This window comes from Apteryx rowi, unplaced genomic scaffold (assembly GCF_003343035.1).
Source record: "Apteryx rowi isolate R43461 unplaced genomic scaffold, aptRow1 scaffold_243, whole genome shotgun sequence".
Classification (NCBI taxonomy): Eukaryota; Metazoa; Chordata; class Aves; order Apterygiformes; family Apterygidae; genus Apteryx; species Apteryx rowi.
Genome location: NW_020448786.1, coordinates 390,519 through 409,714, shown reverse-complemented (window position 1 = coordinate 409,714; position 19,196 = coordinate 390,519). Strand labels below are relative to the sequence as shown.

The 19,196-nt window shown below is 36.3% G+C and overlaps 1 protein-coding gene across 6 annotated transcripts in view; it reads right to left on the bottom strand.

The window, feature by feature from the left end:
• MARK1 (microtubule affinity regulating kinase 1) overlaps positions 1–19,196 on the bottom strand; it is a 50,412-nt gene that overhangs the window by 11,255 nt on the left and 19,961 nt on the right. For 3 of the 6 annotated variants that reach the window (XM_026066579.1, XM_026066580.1, XM_026066584.1), the window contains 10 exons: positions 18,605–18,653; positions 17,405–17,470; positions 16,314–16,384; positions 15,278–15,334; positions 11,269–11,505; positions 11,063–11,182; positions 6,807–6,906; positions 6,131–6,243; positions 4,603–4,777; positions 3,277–3,470 (listed from right to left, as the gene is read on the bottom strand). In XM_026066579.1, coding sequence (XP_025922364.1) covers positions 3,277–3,470; positions 4,603–4,777; positions 6,131–6,243; positions 6,807–6,906; positions 11,063–11,182; positions 11,269–11,505; positions 15,278–15,334; positions 16,314–16,384; positions 17,405–17,470; positions 18,605–18,653 — 1,182 coding nt within the window. Of the gene's footprint in view, positions 1–3,276; positions 3,471–4,602; positions 4,778–6,130; positions 6,244–6,806; positions 6,907–11,062; positions 11,183–11,268; positions 11,506–15,277; positions 15,335–16,313; positions 16,385–17,404; positions 17,471–18,028; positions 18,124–18,604; positions 18,654–19,196 lie in introns of those variants that run through there. The other 3 variants (XM_026066581.1, XM_026066582.1, XM_026066585.1) reach the window with 2 other exon arrangements.

The window sequence follows — 19,196 nt, the reverse complement described above, 5'->3', positions numbered from 1 at the left end:
TGCACAAAAAGAAAGCCTAGAGAAGCATCATTTTGCTGACGCTTGCTTTACTAAGTATTATTATCCAGTTCCTACATATAGCGTTACTGAATTATTTGAGTCTGGGATCAAGAACTACAGGAACCAAGTATCCCCCGGAATCCCAAAGAGCATATATACCTGGCTAGTTTAAATGCTTTCGTGCGCAGATTAAGTTGGCAAGCAGAGCTCCAGCCTTACAGTTTGCTGCCCCCTGTCGAGAGGGTTTACAAAATTACAATGAAAAGATCTATCAAYCTGTGTTAGTCAAGCTAGACACTGCAGTGCACAACTGAGGAGAGTTCTACCGTAAGAGTTTATAACAACTTATGGCAAATATGTTTCTAGAAACGACCACTGATGGGACCCTCTCTCTTTTTGTTAAAGTTTGCACACATTTCATAAAATGCATACAAACATTCTCCTCCTCCCCCTGCCAAGCACCAACTACCTTGTCTTACTTTCAGTACAAGAAGTACAATTCTGTTTTTAATACGGTACATATTGAATTTGCAGTGCGAGAGGCTTGCAAAATGCTAACTTTACATAAACGTGCATGCTGGCAAGAAATTTTAAATACACTAAATTCAAGTGCTGTAGAACATCATGAATTCTGCAAGATTTACTATGTATTTATAAAGAAGTTTAGGGAAAAATAAAGAAAGGTATTTTAGTTAGTCATATTTTACGTATGTACAAAAGAATGTGAACTAGATATTGCTTTTAAACTGTTACCAGAGAAAGAAAAAGGCATATAAGTGCATGAATTCCATAATTTTTCACCCAGTCTGAAGTATCTAGTTTATAATAGGGCACATATTCAATATCTGCTGTGAATTTTTTCTTCATATTATGTATAGTACTAATTTTATAATAGTAAGTGTATCTAGAGAAGTTTTGCTGTCCTTAAAAACATACATTTAAAAAAAACTCTCCTAGAAGTAAATTTGTATGGAACGTGCACAGAAACAACCATCCTTGTAAGATTAGATTCTGTTAGTTGACTCTGGATCTTAGTGAGAAGACCAGAAGGAGTTGTGCAGGCCATACAGTGCCGCAGACCATGCATCCATGTCTCTAATTATAGCTAACAAAAACATAATTGCCACAGTTCCCCTCCATCCCAAGGAGATCTAAAAATGTAGATTCTGTTTATTCTATTAATAGCGCTTTGAATAAATGCTTCTTCATAGCACCACACTGATAAATGAAAACAAATAAATCTATGGAGTAGTTAATTCTAAAGCTTAATCTACTGAACAGAAGTTTTTACTATAAAGGAATAGCAAGCTTTTGTTTGTTTTTAAATAAGCTGACACTTTCTTTGAAAGAACATAGCATTTTACCGAAGCTACATTGCTTGAGGTATAACTCTCCCCATTTGTCTCCCTTTTCAACAGCTTTTCTGCTTTAGCGTTTCTCCATAGCAGAATGGAAACTTGTAGAGAACAGTGAATAACCTGTTTCAAAGCCAATACCATTTATAATGAAAATAAACCAACTACAATAATTGTTTTTCAAATTAAGCTCTTGTAAGTTAGACTAATATATGATCAAAGGCAATTAATATTTTWAAATAAATCTTGCCTTCCCTAACACGATGCTACACCCTTAGTTAAACAAGAAAGTGTTTTGAAATTCTCTGCATTAAATTAGCCAGAAGTTAATTTTAAGTGAGTTTTAAAGAAAAATAAACTCATGTTTTTTGTATAAGTTGCTCAGCTGTAACTACAGTGGCAATGTCAGATGTCACTACACCTTAATTTTGCTCATCACAAAGCCTTTCACAAAGTCCCTAAAATAATAACAGATCTACAATGTACAAACACTGAAGTCGCTATYGGCAAGTAAATCAATTTCTCACTCTTCATGGCAAAGGCACTCCATTTAATTAGTTCTCACAAAGCTGAGAAATGCTTTCGACATATCCTCAGCTTATAACATACACCACTAATCAGCTTTGGGGCAATATACTTTTGGGAAAGCTTACATATGAAATCTTATCCTAGAAGACTAAGTCTCTGCATGCAAGGCACACTGCCATAATCTTCAAGTTTCTTTGTAGGAAAAACTGTTTTAAAGAAATGTGAAAAAATGTTTAGAGCATCTCTGGATGTACCGCAGATACAGTCTGCAGAATCTTAAAGAATTAAATGATCTTCAGCTTTTTTTTTTTTTTTTTTGAAAAGAGAAGTCTAGTAGAAATGTGTGTTGTCTTCTCAGAATCCAAGATGGGAACCAGCATTCAGAATCCCAAAGGACAATGAAAATTCCTGCTCTCTGCTTACTGCAGTAAAAGATGGCAGGTATTTTTGTATTTAATACAGCTTGTCCCTTAAATAGCAAAAAGTATACTTGTACCTTACTCTAAATTATGATTCATGCATATTACAAATCATTTTTTTCCCCACATGAACTCATGCTAGGTAGTATACATTTCTGCTCAAATAGCACGCAGTACTTTTCCATTGTGTGTCCCGAACACTGATACTACTACACATGAACTTCCACAAGACAAAGTAGAAGACTTGCACATAAAAAGAGACAGACTCTTCTACTTGGGAAGAAAGATGTCTGAGGCAGTAACATGACAGAGGTTTACAAAACTATGAGTTATGTGGTAACAGAAAAATTTGCAAATTAGTCATTTCCTAATACAAGGACCAGGTTGTAACTCATACCATCACCAGGCAGCAAATTTAAAGATACAAAGTGGGCTGTGCCCCCACTGCTTGCATGGCTTGTGGCTATCCTGTGAATTCTGCAGCTTGTCATGGAAGCCCAAAATACATGTGGTTTCAAAAAGCTAAGCAGACAAATGAAAGAGAATAAGTTCATGAGGGATATTACAAAGGATCATTCAGATGAAATCTCTGATTCAGGAAGTCCCCTGGCTTCCTTCTGGATACACAGGCATTGGCAAAYCAGGGAAAGAGCACTCTACATTGGCTCTGTTCTTATGTTCTTTCTCTAAATATCCACCATTTGTCTCAATAGATCTTCAGTTTTCCTGAGTGCACATATTCTTGTGCTTACAGTTAGGTTAGTGTTAGAAAAAGTAAAGTCGGGCAGAAGGGAAAGATTTATTTTAAAATACATTCACTGTAGCCTATTTCTGTCTGCCAGTAAAAGTCACCAGAAATAGGCTTAGTGGCTTATTCAGTAACCATTATGTCTATAGTAACCTTATGCAGCAGATTTTGTTTAAATATGGAAAAATAAATATAGCAAACTAGACACACACACATGCACACTCACACTTGGAACTGTAGTTGACTTCTTTCTTTCGGGACCCACAAGTGGACTTGCAGCCATCTCTCCTTTGGATCCCACTGTAGTGCTGCTAAGTTTGCGTGATACATCTTTGTCCCAGTCCTCTTTCTGTTCACTTTCCACGCTGTTTGCCTGAGCCCTTTTTGTGTATGACACAGCAGGAGGAATTGATGGACCAACTGTCAAGTAAAAACAGTATTAATACTACCTAAAAATAACCACTGCATTTTCCTTGGTCAAAATACTCTACGTATGATTTCCCGAGTACAAAAAAAGCATCTGCACAACCACCACTGCAAACTCAGCACACATGCCAACCTATTAAATTGAGCAGCGACATTCTGTTTTTCCACCCAATCTCTCTTCATTACCAATTTGCAGTTCAGAATTAGTTTCCATTTCATATTAGTAAGTAAAACTTAGAGTAGCATTTTAATTCTCATTTTAAACCTATGCAATTTGTGTTATATTAAGAAGAGACAGCAGTTAGAGGAAGATTTTTGAATTTTTTCTTTGTTTTAGTATTTTTTGCCTAAAATCTTCTCCTCAACGCACCAGGAAAGACCTTTTTCCCTAAAAAACTAAAATTACTGTGTTTAAAGTGTGTTGATACTTGGAAAAAAAGACAGTTCTTCCCTCTCTCATCTTTTTCAAAAAGCTTTGGGGCAAATACTCTATTAGTAGAAGTTTACACTCCCTTGAAGTAAAAAAGTAAGAGTTTATCAGCTAATGATGTGCTCCACAGTACCAGTTACTTGGGGGGGGGGGCGGCAAAGAAAACAAAGCAACACAGAGGAGGAGCAGTACTGGGAAAAAAACAGAAAGAAGGGGAATCTAGACGGGGGGTGGGGTGTCAAAATTTAAAAGACTTAATAGTTCTTCTTGAGACAAAAACAGAAATCTTTCATTTATTTTTTAAAATACGTACTTCTTTTTGATGTAGCCACTTTCAACCGCAAATGCTTCCTGAACACTTGGTAAAATTGTTGTCTCCAGGAAATCAACTGTTTGGCCCCAACTCTAAATGTACTTATAAACACAATGCTTTGCAGCCTTTGAGTTTACTCAGACCAGGATTCTACCATTACCTCCTATGCAGGGAACATCCTAAAGCTATTATTTAGTTAGTCAACCACACAAGTCCAAAAAATTAATATATTAAATTGGCCCATATTTACCATAGAAGCATTCATACAGATAAAAGCATCACAGCAGAGCATGATGAGATACACAACAAATGCACAGAGCGGTGGACCAGTCAGGTTCACAAAACACTGCACATTCAGACTTAAATTGTGTATGTTACTTTACTTGTTGGAATGTCATCCCCACCATGATCACTGAACCGCCGTTGTTTCTGATTAGTTGATATACTCCGCTGGACCTTCAAGTGAGCTGGAGACTGCACAGAACTGTTGTTGAGGTCACTGCTAGGACGAGACCTTTGACTCAGGTTGCTGCTGGACAAGGACTCGCTTCCTTCAAACTACAAGGAAAACATTTTTGAAAGCCTAAACAAAATTCAATATTACTGGTACTTTTATGGCATAATATAGTGGAGAATTCCAACCAAAAGCATTCTTTTAATTTAAAATTGTATTCAGAGTTTAATTTTCTTCAAGCTGACCCTTTTCACTATATCTTTATTATTGCCCATGTTGGACTGTAAAACAAATAGCCCCACAATCATGTTCTCAAACTACATCTGCGTAGGCTTTAAAAATAGACACCTAAAACTTAGAGAAGAAAATTAATGAGTGCTCAAAATAAAACTGGAAGAATCTTGACAATAACAAAAACTGTTATTTCAAAACTCAAACCAAAGAATGGATCCTCCCCCCATCTTTATTTTTTTAAGCTTAAAGAGCATTTCTAGCATCAGAACAACTTCAAAATGCATCAGATTAACCTGGAACACAAGTCCAGAGAGGCTAGAAAAGCAAGTACTAATGATTCAAGGATTCTTTACAGCCTTCAACACGTTTTCAGAAGATATGCAACTCAGCCATTGGTTTTACAGTTACAGGATAAAAAGCAGACAAYGTAAGTAAAAGCAGCGTAAAAGCCAAACTTCCTCTTCAAAGCAGTCTGAGTCAAAATCATTTCAGACAGATTCCCTCCACACTGTGCAATCACATGGGAATTCTGGTTCAGAGATGTTGTGGGAAAATGCACAACGGATGCTCATATCAGAGCTACACTATTTTAGAAATGAAGAAAGGCCCATGAAGCAGTAGGAAAAAATCAAACTCTTTCAAAAAGGCGGCCTTGGCTTGATTTCTTGAAAATCCCCATAGCCCTGAAAGATCTGCAGATCCCTCTAGTTCCAAAACAGTTAAAAGACTTTCTATCAGAAATTTACTGATGATTATGATGCAATTATTTAATATATAATAAAATATACTATAGTATATGAGTGAGAAAGAATGAGTTCATGAATTAGATAGCAAGAAAGGATGTCMCAGCTTAGTATTTGGAAGAATAATTGCTCTAGTCCAATTTTTAGCTATTCCAGATTTTAACTGTAAACATACATGACACATGACAGGAAGAAGACTCAGCACTTAGAAGTTGCACCATTTTAGATTAAGAGTTAGCTTTTTCAGTAAGCAGTTCAACATATTTGCCAGCAGATATCAAGATACTATATCCAATCTATTCCTTCATATGGGAACTAATAAGATATCCAAAAAGATTAAAAAAAAAAAAAAGGGAAAGACGTAACTAAATAATCAATTCTAAATTATATATATTTTTAATTTTACAAAATAGTTCATAGAAAAATATTCAGAATATTCAATCCAGCCAGAACAGCAGATGTAAATTAGGTAGCACTTACTTCAGGTGGTTTTCTACCTAGAAGCAGGTAAGTAGCCATAACCTCATCATACTTCTGGTTTACTAAAGATTCATGGATTTCCTCTCTCGAAAATCCCATAGTGACCATTATGTCTAAAAATAAAGAGTTAGATACATTACCAGAATAAGTATTTGGGATTTACCAACAATTTAAGAACATTGAAAACAAAAAGACTTAAAATGYAAAAGGTAACTGGAATTCAAATTAATCAGCATCATCTTTGCTGTGCAAAACCAAACAACTCCCTGTTTTCATTTTTGTTATCCTCTTGAAAACTCTCAACATCTATCATATGTAATTCAATAAACAAATAAAACACTGGCAAACAGAAACTATGAATAGCTACAGGGCCAATACAGTATTTTTCTCTGTTCAAGGCAGATAAAAATTGTTACCCTCATAATAAAATTTGTTTCCTTCTGCCCACTCAATGCTGTAATCTTAGTTGTCCTTTGCTGCACTTACAGTCACATCAGCTCAGTGAAGTCACAACAGCAGTTATAATGGGGGCTTTGTAATGTAATTTCTCATTTAAATAAAAAGAAAACATTTTACTTGTATGGTAAGCTTGTATCTCAGTTTCTATAAAAAAAGTTTAGTTTGACTTGCAAGATAAAATTGGCTATGTACATCAGAGGCAACATTCTTGTCTTACCTATTCTCTTGGTGTCGTTAAAATCTGGTTCAGGCTCAGTATATGGCTTTAATTCTTCTTCTTCGTGGCCAACATTCATCCACCGATCCTTCATAATTTGCTAAGAAAACAAATGAGTCTTAGTTCAATACGCCAATATGCCTACCTGATTAAATTTGTGCTGGGTGGTCAGGGACATAAAACAACTTAATATTCTTATTAATCTGAACGTTGTTCCTTCCCCCTCTCCTTTTTCTCTCATCTTCTTCTAGTTCCTCCTTTTATCTTTCATATTTTTTTGCTTCCATTAATTAAATTAATTCTCCCCACTATCCATTTATCTTTTACAAGCAACCAGCTAAAAATATCAGAAAAAACACTGAAAGAAAAAAAAACAGCACTTCTCACAAACAATTCTCATTTTGTGCCCTTCCACTGGCCTCTTAATCCTGTCCTGCTGGGTGTTTGACATACTCATGCCCTAATCTTGATTACAATCCCTAGATGCTACAAACCCTAATAAAATAAATTCTAATAAAATAAATAATTCCTTCCAATAATAACAAAATAAATGTTTAGCAACTAAAGAACTATTTCAGAAGTGTGCCTGTGTTATCTATTATCTAGACCTTGACCCTAACTGGTCATTTYTTTCCTATGGATTGTCTCCTTGCACGAGAACCACATGTTCACATTTAAGCTGGAAGGGGAAAATGCCTTTAACTYGCTCTATGACAGGCAGATATTTACTTTAAGAATTTCACATTTATATCTTAGGAAAATTTCCTTCTGCTGCAGCCTAGACCTCCTACACCCCTGCAAGACTGATCAGCTGGATTCCCTAACCACCACCACAACTTTTCCTCAAGCACTTATTTTTAAAACAGCTAAAAAAAGTTTCCTCCTACAGCAAACAGGCACACATGCCTCTTGAGGGACAGATGCTAATATTGCTCACTAGACTGACAGAAGAGTGAAACAAGCGCCAACAAGTCAAGTTTCCCACAGGCTCCAAATACGCCTCTCAGACACCGAATTAAGTTCTCTCATATACAGCAAAAGACTCAATTTTCCATTGATATAACCAAATCCCTTGTATGCAGTCCTGCTGCCAAATTACAGACCTAAATAGCTGTTTCCTTACAAGTACAATACAAAACTTTGTACTTGAGCCAGTTAACTTTTTGCTGACAATAAGACTTAAAGATTTATTCAAAGTTCTACCACAAAATCGATTTTTGAAAGGCATCTGGTTTTGGAGGCAGACAGGAAGGATTGTGGATCCATATTGCTATACTGCAATTCTAGCACACAGAACAAACTCACTTGACAACAGACTCTGGTTATTTATTTGTAGCCTTTTAGTAACATGGTATGACTCCAGAAAGAGCGTCTGCAATTACAATCCTTTAAAAACACTGTTAATTAAATTTAAAGTGAAGATAGAATGGGGTTTTTGGATGATGGGAAACACCCTGCTTAAATCCCCATTTCCCTTTCTTGATCACCTTTGAGTTAAGGAACAAAAAAAACCATTTCCATTTTGTTTCTCACGTCTCTTTCTTAAATGCATGGATCTACAGTTCAGCGCAAGCTACTCCAGGTTTCCATCTGTTAAATATCTCAATTTTTGTTATCTTCTTTCAAATACAYGATCTCGCAGGCACACTGAGTTATTGTGCAATATTTAAAACAGCCTCCTAATGAAAGATTTTGAAATGACACAAATGATCCAGCTTCTGTATCAATATTACATCTCTGTAAATTCAGCTTGACTTTTGGTCAACCGATTACAGAACAGCAGCCTTGGTCAGGATATTTAAAGATCTATCAACCCAAACTGTATTATAACCAGGTAGGTATCACTGATGAAGTTTCTCACAGTCTCCAGGAAAGCCATCTAATAAAAATTTGACCTGGCTCAAGACTTGTTTTTCCTCAAAAATATTTGCTTTGTTACTCTTTGTAAGCATAAGTCTGCTCTGCTGGAATTTCACAGTGTTGCTTTTCAAAGAACTGAGGAGGGTGGAAAAATTGCTCAAAACTCTGCCAGTGAAGAGTTCCACATATTCTCTGTTGCTGTACTTTTCCCCATCTCCTCCTGTGAAGATTTATTGTTTTATAACACTGTCTTGCTTCTAAAATGTTTTCCCTCTGCTGCAACTATGAAAAAGTCTACGCAAGCCAGTATTAGAAAAATTCACCCAATTCTTACCAGCCGAATGGCTAAGCCTAACACATGCAGCACTGATACTGCGTCAGGCTCGGCTCCGATGCCAACGTCACCGGCAAACACACGTGAACTGTGAGAGAGCGTACGGCTGGCACTCAGCAAATAATTAAAAGACAAAGCACAAACAAAAATCCTCCCCATCTAAGACAACATTATCTTTCCACTTTTAGAAAGCTTCTAATAAATATGTATTTTCATCTTCAACATGTATTTTAAAAGTGCTCAGACAGAAGAAAGAGTCATTTTTTTCCAAAACTTTCCACTTTCCATAGCTTTCCACTTCAACCAACATATGATTTCAGGAACATCCCTTTAAAAAAATTTGTTATGTCTCTCTCCCTCAGATTAGAGCACAGACCAATGTCCATTATCATCAAACCTGCCAAGACCTCCACCCCACATAATATTTACTTGCTCTTCTCCATACAGTCTGACAACTACGCACTTCCAGAGAGGCTGCTGTCAAACATCTCTCCAGGGACAAGGAAGAATTTTAAGAGAGACTTGCATAAGATTATCATATAGAATGAAAGTGAAATTAGATTTGAAGAGAAAATGTGGAAAATCTGGAGAAGAGTCTGGTAAAAGGAAAACTTACTTCCTAAAAACTGAAACATGACACTGGAGAAAAAAATAAAAAAGGAAAAAAAAAGAAAAAGTTTCACCATCTTGCAATGACTCAGCTCTTATCACTATCACTATGCCCTCTAGACAATAATAAATATAATTAAGGAATATTAACAGAAGTAGAAAACCCCATTCACTGCTCTCTTCAGCACAGATTTTCTTCAAGTTAAAGCTATTTATATCAAGTCACAAAACAGTATCAACTTGAAAGAAACCGCATGCAGATGGAGCTCAGTAAGCGCATGCTTTCTTGCACTGGTAGCATCCGTGCCAGGAAGCATAAGTCACTCCACAAGTGAAAAGCTGCTTAAATGGGATTTATTCCCTGGAATACCATCCACTTGCTGCACAGGTACACACAGAAAGATGAAACAAAGGTCACTGGTGATTAATTCACACATGTATTATCTCCAAAACCATTCTATTTATCATCTGCTATACTTTTATTTCTAATGGTAAGTAGGCTTTATTTTTAAAAGTCACTCTTTGTTAAAGAATCACAAAAATAGAACAGAGACATTTAGAATGAATTTTGTACAAACAAAAACAAAAACCTTGTTAAACATCAGCTCCAGAGCTATCCAGTAAGTACACAACAATACAGCAAACAAACAAAACCACTCCTTAAAAAACACTGAACATTTCAGACACCTTACAAAYGATGCACACAGATTCTCTAAAACACTCTCTACACTCCTGAAAGAGAAGACCTGGCTTACTAAAAAAAAACTAAAAACAAAACAAAAAAATCCCACAACTCGCTATAAATCCTTAAAACAGATTTTAGCTCATGGACACAGTAGAAGTCAGTATACATGTTAATTTTCCAGCTATTCAGGAAAAACATTGCCAGAAAGAGGAGAAAGAGGACTAAAAAGATAGCTAATGATTATTAGCTTATCATCATTCAAAGAGCTCTTAGTATTTATCTGTATTATGGCAAAAAAAGCACCTGTTTCCTATCACAGTTAAAAGTTATTCCTCTTCTATCTACTCTTTTTAAGAAGTCATGCTGGAAATCACAAATTAYGTCAAAATCGTTTACAGTGCTGCCTGCCGCTGCTTTTGTTTTTCCAAAAAACTCCAAGCACAAGATATTTACAGTCTTGTTCTGCTTTCTGCATGTTTGAATTAGCTCCAATATCTGATGAAAACAAGTGCAAGCTGTTTGCACTTTGAAATGCTCTTAAATGACAGACTTTGGTCAGCTGAAATTAAGGTTAGTCTTTCATTTGTAACACCTTCTATATTCAAACTGCATTGTTTCTGTGACGTTTCCTTGTTCTTTCCTAAGGCCTTTGGGCCCCCAAGACAGAAATAAGGTACAGATCATGAAAAATAAACGAATCTTAAGCTGTTATTGTATTTGCTTCATTCTTAATCTGAAAAAGCTCTTTTTAAAGATGAAAGTACTTACTTCCAAGCTACCTCGTTTTATTGGATTCAGTACTAGTAGCTTCTTAAGTAGATTTTCACAGTCTGTGGACATATAGAACGGAATACGATACTTCCCCCTCAGTACTCGCTCCCTCAGTTCCTTTAGAAGGAAATTTTTAAAGGTGAATATACTAATGACATAGATTTAAAGAAAACAAAAGCCAAGCTTTCATATTTTAACCATACCTTTAGATTCTGACCATCAAATGGCAACGACCCACTCACTAGTGTGTACAGAATGACCCCAAGACTCCACACATCCACTTCAGGACCATCGTATTTCTTTCCTTGGAAAAGTTCAGGAGCAGCATAAGGCGGGCTTCCACAAAATGTGTCCAGTTTATTACCAACTGTAAATTCATTACTAAAACCAAAGTCTGCAATTTTAATGTTCATATCTGCATCAAGTAGAAGATTTTCTGCCTAAGAGAAAAGAGGAAAAGGATAATTTATATATCAGAATAAAATCAATATATTACAGTGTATCACTCATCAATAAATGGAAAAATGCTTTTTTCTTCTGAAGTAGTTAACCATCAGTATATTTCTTGCAGAACACAAGGAACTAATCCTTCTGAATCCATTGCAAAGATTGAAAATTGACTAGTGAATGTACTACAAAGTGTTTTTTTTTTCTAGACAAAATGACTTGGAAAGCTCAGCTTCAGACCAAGTATCTAGACATCTCAGAATAACAGGTTCAGCTTCTGACAGGTTCATGCCTGTCAGCAATTGTCAGCAATTTCTGTTGCTAAGGAGAGTAAATCTAATCCCAAACATCTAAGATTTTGGTAGAGTAGAGGTTAGAAGGGATTTAAGACTTTAAAAATAGATCTCTTCTGCTTAAAAGATGAAACACTTCAGGCTATGTGCTATATCTTAGCATCCTGTGCCAAAAAAAAAAAAAAAAATCCTCTCCCCTTCATCATTAGAGTTTGCTTTAGCAGTAACACTACCAATGTATATACTCTCAGGTATTGCATTGCATATGAAAAAAAAAAAGTAACATACATATAAAAATATCAATGTCTGTGCAGCAATTGTCATGTGAATGCAATATCTCATGTATACATAGATGCAAGTATTGAGGAACTTGCACAGTCAGTGAACAGTATTTTATTGTTAACATTGTATGTAGGTCAAAAGATAAATAGAGTGAGGCTAGAGAAATATTAATAAGTTACTGGAAAAAATAAAGTGCATTTCTCAAAATGCAAGGATGCTGTGCAATGACCGAGGCAGAACTGGGCAATGTTTACTCATTTGACTGGGTCCAGGCTGCTGATTTGCTAGCATGGAGGATTCACCCAATTGCCAAACATCAGTTTTACAGCAAAAGTGGACACATCTTGTTGAATGCTGCACTCAGAATTGAACCTGTTCGAAGCAGATACACAACTCTGTGCTTTCCTTCCAGTCAAAGGAGAAAAACACGTCTCTTATTTCGCAATAAGAAAAGCATGCAATTCATTGGTCGCTTTGATAAAATGGGTRATGTGGTTTTTGTTTATTTTTTTTTGTTTGTCTTTAATAATTTCACTTACATTCAACGACCAGAATCAGAAACAATTTACAACCAGTATATCATGACAACAGTTGGGAAACGCAATTTAACCTTTGTCAAGAGTAAAATATAGCCCATTTTTACAAACTAACTATCCTGAAAAATATTTTATTTTCTCAATTCATGACCTGTAATCTCAGCTGGTTCCAGCTGATATGACTGCAGACCATCTCACAGAGATATTTTCCAGATTTGACAGCCTTCTACATTACTGCACAAAGACTTCATTTTCCTTGCAGTCAAAACACTACTATTAGTGCAGCTGCTCTGCAATTACAGTAATCCTCCCAGTTCAACAGTACTCCATTACTCAAGTACCCCATGCTTTTAGGTTTCTTACTTAAAAGAAAATATCAAACCCCAGCTTCTCTGTACACCAAATAACCAAAACTATGTTTATACTGGTTAGATGTTCAGAAAAACAAAAGCATAAACAGCCACTCAAAAGGTACAATAGCTTATGTGCATCACAGTACGAGAAAATGTTGGAATCAATTATGGCGCTTTCTACTCAAACCGTTTAGAATCACAGAAAACAGTTTAAGTAGCAATGGGTCTTGCACTCTCTCTTCTTCTGCCAGCATAGCCTGGACAAACTTCCACATTTTCTTATGCTTCTTCCTAGGCGACTTTGAAGTAACTTACTTTTCATGGAGTTTACCCTTCCTGCTGTTGAAAACAAAAAGGCTTATCAAATCTCCAAAGCAGTACTAGACCTCTGCCTTCAGGTACTGATAATGCAAATTGGTTCAGCTTTTAACATGGATAAAAGAAGAGCAGATGTGAATGCAGACACAACTTTATAGTTGCCTCTTCCCTCCCTCCAGCTCCACGAGAAGAGTTTAAAGTGAGACAGAGATGACACACAGTGTTTGGAAAGGAGAGAGGAAGTGAGAATACATCCTCAAAACCAGAAGTTTAGCCCTTTTTACTTTGGGTAATGTATTTTCCATTGGCTAGAGTGCCTGGCTCTCATAATCACACTTAACACTGAATGTTTCAAACGTGTCTAGCGTAACTCCCTCCAAGAGCAGGGGGAGAGAGAAAAGCAAACAAAATCATCTGGGAGCCTGCCTTCCAGTCTTGCAGAAAGGAAGCGGATAAGCAGCAGAGAAGTTGCGGCAGATGGTAAAAGGGAACTTGTGCGAGTGCTGCAGAGCAATTTTGGATAGTCCTGTGAGCTATGCGGTGAAATATGTGCACGCTATGCAACCAAGAGAAATGAATGATGGGTGGAAGCTGGAATGGGCGCTGAGAAAGAGTGAGATGCAGGATACTAAATAAGTGCAGAGGGGTAATGCAGTAGAAACCAGTAATGCAGCTGGGCAGACCAAGCAAGTGGAGAGTAAGGATGAAGTGATGCTAAATATACAAACAAATATAGGGCAGAGACAGCCAGGGAAAGAGGTTTGGCCAGCTGAGCCAATAGTCCCTAGGAGCAGACTTTCTGGAAGGCCTGACAGAGGCTGCAGTAAGCCCCAGGGAGGATGGCAAAAAAAATTCACAGGCTTCAAACCATGTAAGATGGGGAGGAAATTTTTAATCAAGATCTCAATGAGATCCAGCCCTTTCCTTCCTTTCATTCTGTTTTAAGAGCACCAGCCATGTAGTAAGCCCTCCAAATTCAGATGAAAATAGTCCTGGGACAGGGAAAACTCAGAAGACAAGGATGGATTGTCCAGTACTGTACGTATGTGCAGAAGCTGACAGATCAATAGCTATAAGGAAAAGATTCGTAATGAAGAGATTGAGGGCATGCTGCAGCATGTTATGAGAAAGTTAGACAAAAGATGCTGGTGAAAAATATAAGGAAGAACTTGTCCTCAGCTTTTCACAAGTATTTAGATACACTAGTAAAAAAGAATCTACATCATTGTTTTCTTTGCAATTATACAAACATCAAAGTAAGAATGCAAGCCACCTTTTAGTGGATGAGGATCTTGTGCCCAGGTCCATGATACAGATAAGTCCACTTAACTCCATCTGGCACAAGGACAACTTCAGACTGAAGACTTATTCTGCAACTACTATTGCAGAACTCTATGCGCCATGGCTTGGTATGTTTACACAGAGAGGAGATTACTCAAAAGCAGCAAAAACACCAAACAAACAAAAAAACCTTAGTCTAATTTGTTTGCCTTCAATTTCTCTTTTCTGCCTGAATTAAACACTAAAAGTATAAATCACTAAGGTGTAAGATAAAAACAGATTAAAAAACCCCAACAAATTTCTTATGAATCATTAGGAATGGAATGTTTTACATATTTTGCTATACATTTTTAAAATTGAAAATATTTTAATTAAATAGTGCTGACTGCTATCATTAAACCTCTGCAGCTTCAGTGTGTAGGAATCTGCATGCCAGCAGGTATAATTCTTTGGAGAACATTTCTTTTTCTTAAAGCCAAAACTAGGATGAAAGTAACACTTGTTCTATTCTTGTCTCTCCCACGTTCCAACAGGCAAACCACATTATTTCTGTGCTTCAGAAATTTGAGAATAAAATACAAGCAAGTCATATTTCCCTCATTTACATGTTTGAGGCGTTCAGAGTCTGTGGTGATAAGCAGCATACAGGATGGAATTGAGTCTACATTGTCAATTAGTAAAATAAAAGAAGTAACAGCCTACCTTAAGATCACGATGAACTATGCATTTCTGGTGACAGTATTGCACAGCAGATACAATCTGAAACACCAAGATGATCAGTAATATAGTTAACTTGAATCTCAGTGTAAGTTTGCACATATCATTTAGTACTTTTGCCTCCTGATATGATTCAGGAGAGCATTATTTTAGTGTATATAAGATTCATTAAAAGCTCAAATATTAAAAATGGAAAATCCTTAAATGCATAAGAATTGGTTCTTCTCTGGCACTTCATTATCTCCATAATAAGTTATAAATATATAAAACACAGCATGGATATAACTGCATTGTAATTTTCTCATTAAAAAGTTTACTATAAAGGCAAAAATGGTTATTAACTACATAGTTCAACATACTTATAAAATAGGAGAAACATCTATTTTAAATGCAGATCACCCAAAAGCAAGCACTAAAAGGAAACAGTAGGTTTTTTGTTTTTGCAAAACCAATAGCCAAATGTGCCATTTCAGACTTTATTATTTGAAATATTATTAGCATACCTCATCCCTAATAGATTAATTCATTATACTTAACATTTTCATATATACCTTTTACATATGTATAGCAAAATACAAGTCTGAAACAGCAAGTTAGAAGCAGGATAAGAAAAAGATTAAGATGAGAAAGTTTGTAATAAGGAGATAAAGATCTGTTACAAAATGCCCTTCACACAAAATAATGTGATATCATACAGCAATATACATTTAATCATATCAACATCTCCAGATAGAACACCTATTTAAATTCTATAATACTCAAAAAAGGATTAAAACCTAAAGCGAGTCACAAAAGAACTGGCTCTTAGGAACATCCACTAAAAAAAGAATGTAAAACAGTCCATTACTATTTTTAGATAATACTTAGGAAACGTATTTTTCTCTTCAGGGATTCTTTCCACTCCAGCTTTAATAAACATCACCACAACAATGAAAGTTTTTTAAAGCGAAAGAAGCGCGTGCATGCTCAAGTCTATGTGAAATATCATCAGTAGAAACAAAAGAAAGAGTTAATTTCATACCTGCCTGAATTTTGCACGAGCCTCTTTCTCTTTCATTCTTCCATGTGCAACTAGATAGTCAAACACCTCTCCTGAACCAGAAAATGATAAAGCATCAGTCCTATTGTCCAGGTTTTATTTCAGACTGCTAAGTGCAAGCAAGCATTACTTGAAAACAAGCCTTCCTGTTCTCAAAGAGGAGAGAAATGGAAGCAGCTAGGAAAAAAGCCTTTTTACTGCTTGCATTTCTTTTAATTTTTCCGACATATAATTAGTTATGATATACCAAAATGGACCCCTTTATTCTAAGTCTTCTTCAGTGGTCCTTTATAACCTTATTTTAAAAACACTAAGACAGGGAAGGGAGAAAAAAGAATGAACTGTGATCATGAGAAATATTTATGCTGCATATAAGATACACTGTGGAACAGACAACTTCCTACACATATTTTTGGGGTATCTCCAATTATCTTTCAGTTTCATTTAACAATATCTGCATTATTATTATTATTATTTTTTTTAAATGAAGCTGCTCGAATGCCTTTCAGATCCTCACCTTTGCTCTATCTGAACAGCCTTTCCTACCTGGTTAGTAACCCTATGCCGGGCTCCCTTCACATGCTCAAATATTTCCCATCCAGATGACAAGCAGCTTCTCAAGCAGGCTCCAACTATCAGCTATGCTTTTTATGATTCTGCTGACCACCCTTCCCAAACTCCTTATTCCCATGCCATAGACCTGGCTCCCTTGAAGTGCTTTGACACACACATTCAAGATAGAAAGAGGGGCTAGCGTTTGCCTAAATACAGCAGACACATACTGAGTTGAGTTTTTGCCAGAACTGGCACCAGATTATCTCCTGAAACTTCAACTGTAAACTTCAGAATGACAGCTATCCTTAAGCACAAACCTAATAGGTTACTTTACAAAACATTACGTAAGGGAGAGAAAAGTCTGACCAGGGAATTCTGTTAGGACCGTTGTAAAGGTCAGATTGGAACGGCCCATTAACCATAAAATCCTCAGATTTTTCAGTTGTTCCCAGGCATGCAACCAACAATGCTTTCCATACTTCAGTTTATCCTTAAAGCAGGATTAAGAATCCACTTACCCCCACTGGCATATTCCATTACCAAATACAATGTCTTTTCAGTTTCAATAACTTCAAATAATTTTACTGCAAGAAAAGTGAATGAGAAAAAGATTGCAGCAGGCAGCAAAAGCATAGAACAAACAAAAAAGCCTTATTCATAAAGTGAGTATCATTTATTGCCAGTGATGACACTAAACCATAAGAAAACTTGATATCCTTTAGGTTAGAATTCTTTTGAGGGGGAAAAAAAGCAAATTAATTTCTAAATCACAGTTGATAACAAAGCATATTAATTTACAGTTTTCTCAGAGTTTATGCACACTACAAACAAGTTCATGCTGAAATTAGTGTTTAATTTGCCACAGACTTCCTTAAGATCATACAGACCTTCTGTTTCTCTAGTACACTGTTTCAAGTTAGAAATTTGAGATATTGACCCAGTATAAAATGAGTAGATACCATAACTGTTAGAGACTGAAAGACTTTCCTCAGATTACAGTAGCTGCCACTCATTTAAAAAAAACACCACCACCCCCCGAAAACAACAACAGCAGAAGCTAAGAATGCTGGAAAAGCAACAAACAATTTAAGGAATAAAAAGGGAGTGCCTAGCATGTAACAACTTGTATGCCTTGTCCATACCTTGTATGCAACAAGCCCTCTGGCCGATTCAGGAACATTAACTGTCTCTGGAACAAGACTGTCCAGCCCTCCTCAGCCAGAAGAATTGTCATCACAAAGTAGGGCCCTGAAGCTGTGGGGTAGGGGAAAGAACTAAAGCAGAAAGGGAAAATTACATACTTTGCAATTCTGATTTTCTGGAAATATCAGTTTGCAGGAGTCTTTCCTAGACTGAACTAAGGAGTTTCGCTAGCTTCATCTAAGAAACTAATGATTTTTGGCCACTGAGAGAAATTTTAAGTGTAAAAAGAGGAAATCAAGTCCTCAAATGACCATACAGTGCTCAGCACCTTTTACTTAGTGTTGCTGCCTTCCTTGACCAAACAAGTTATCCCCTCAGAGCAAAATTCCCGCTTGCAAGTAGTGTCCGCAAAGTACTTSAGAAAGTAAAAATAAAGTGTTTACTGAATGCTTACTGTCCCATTATCTCAAAAGTGTTTAACAAAAACATAGCTGCAATGTACATTCAAAATAAAGCCAAAAGAGTACAATGTAAACAGTTAAAAAAAAAAGTTTGCAGAAATGTAGGACTCCTACCAATATTGGGATGATTCAGTATCTTCATTATTCGTACTTCTCGAAACAACTGTTAAGGAAGCAAGACAATTTTTTAAAGTGTGTTTATTGAGGAAGAGTTACTTAAGATACACAGTTTTGTAAGGGGAAGAGGAGCAGCATAAGTCACACAAACATTAATAGAACATATTATATTTCAATGGGTAGATAAATATAACGCCGTGAACTCCAGAAAATGTAATCTACATCCTATACATTATATAATAATAATAGCTGATAACAGCTAGGACCATAAGTTACTATCAGCTACATATCAAAAATACACTAATTTTAAAAGGTTTGTATAAACAGATACAGGTAAGTTTTATAACGCTTTGTGGAGTGACAACTTTTAAGAGTCTCTGCTGACCAAAGCCAGTAAAGCATTCACACAAGCTATGGCTAGCTCTTCTCTCTAATGTTTTTGGCCACTGGCAACCTCAGTTAACTATACCGAACACGTACAGAACTGTGGGGACAAGGTTTAGGATGGGGGGGCCGGGGGGGGGGGAAATCTAATACACCAATTTTAAAATAGAATTAGATACCAGAAATCCCAAAGTCCCACAGAAAT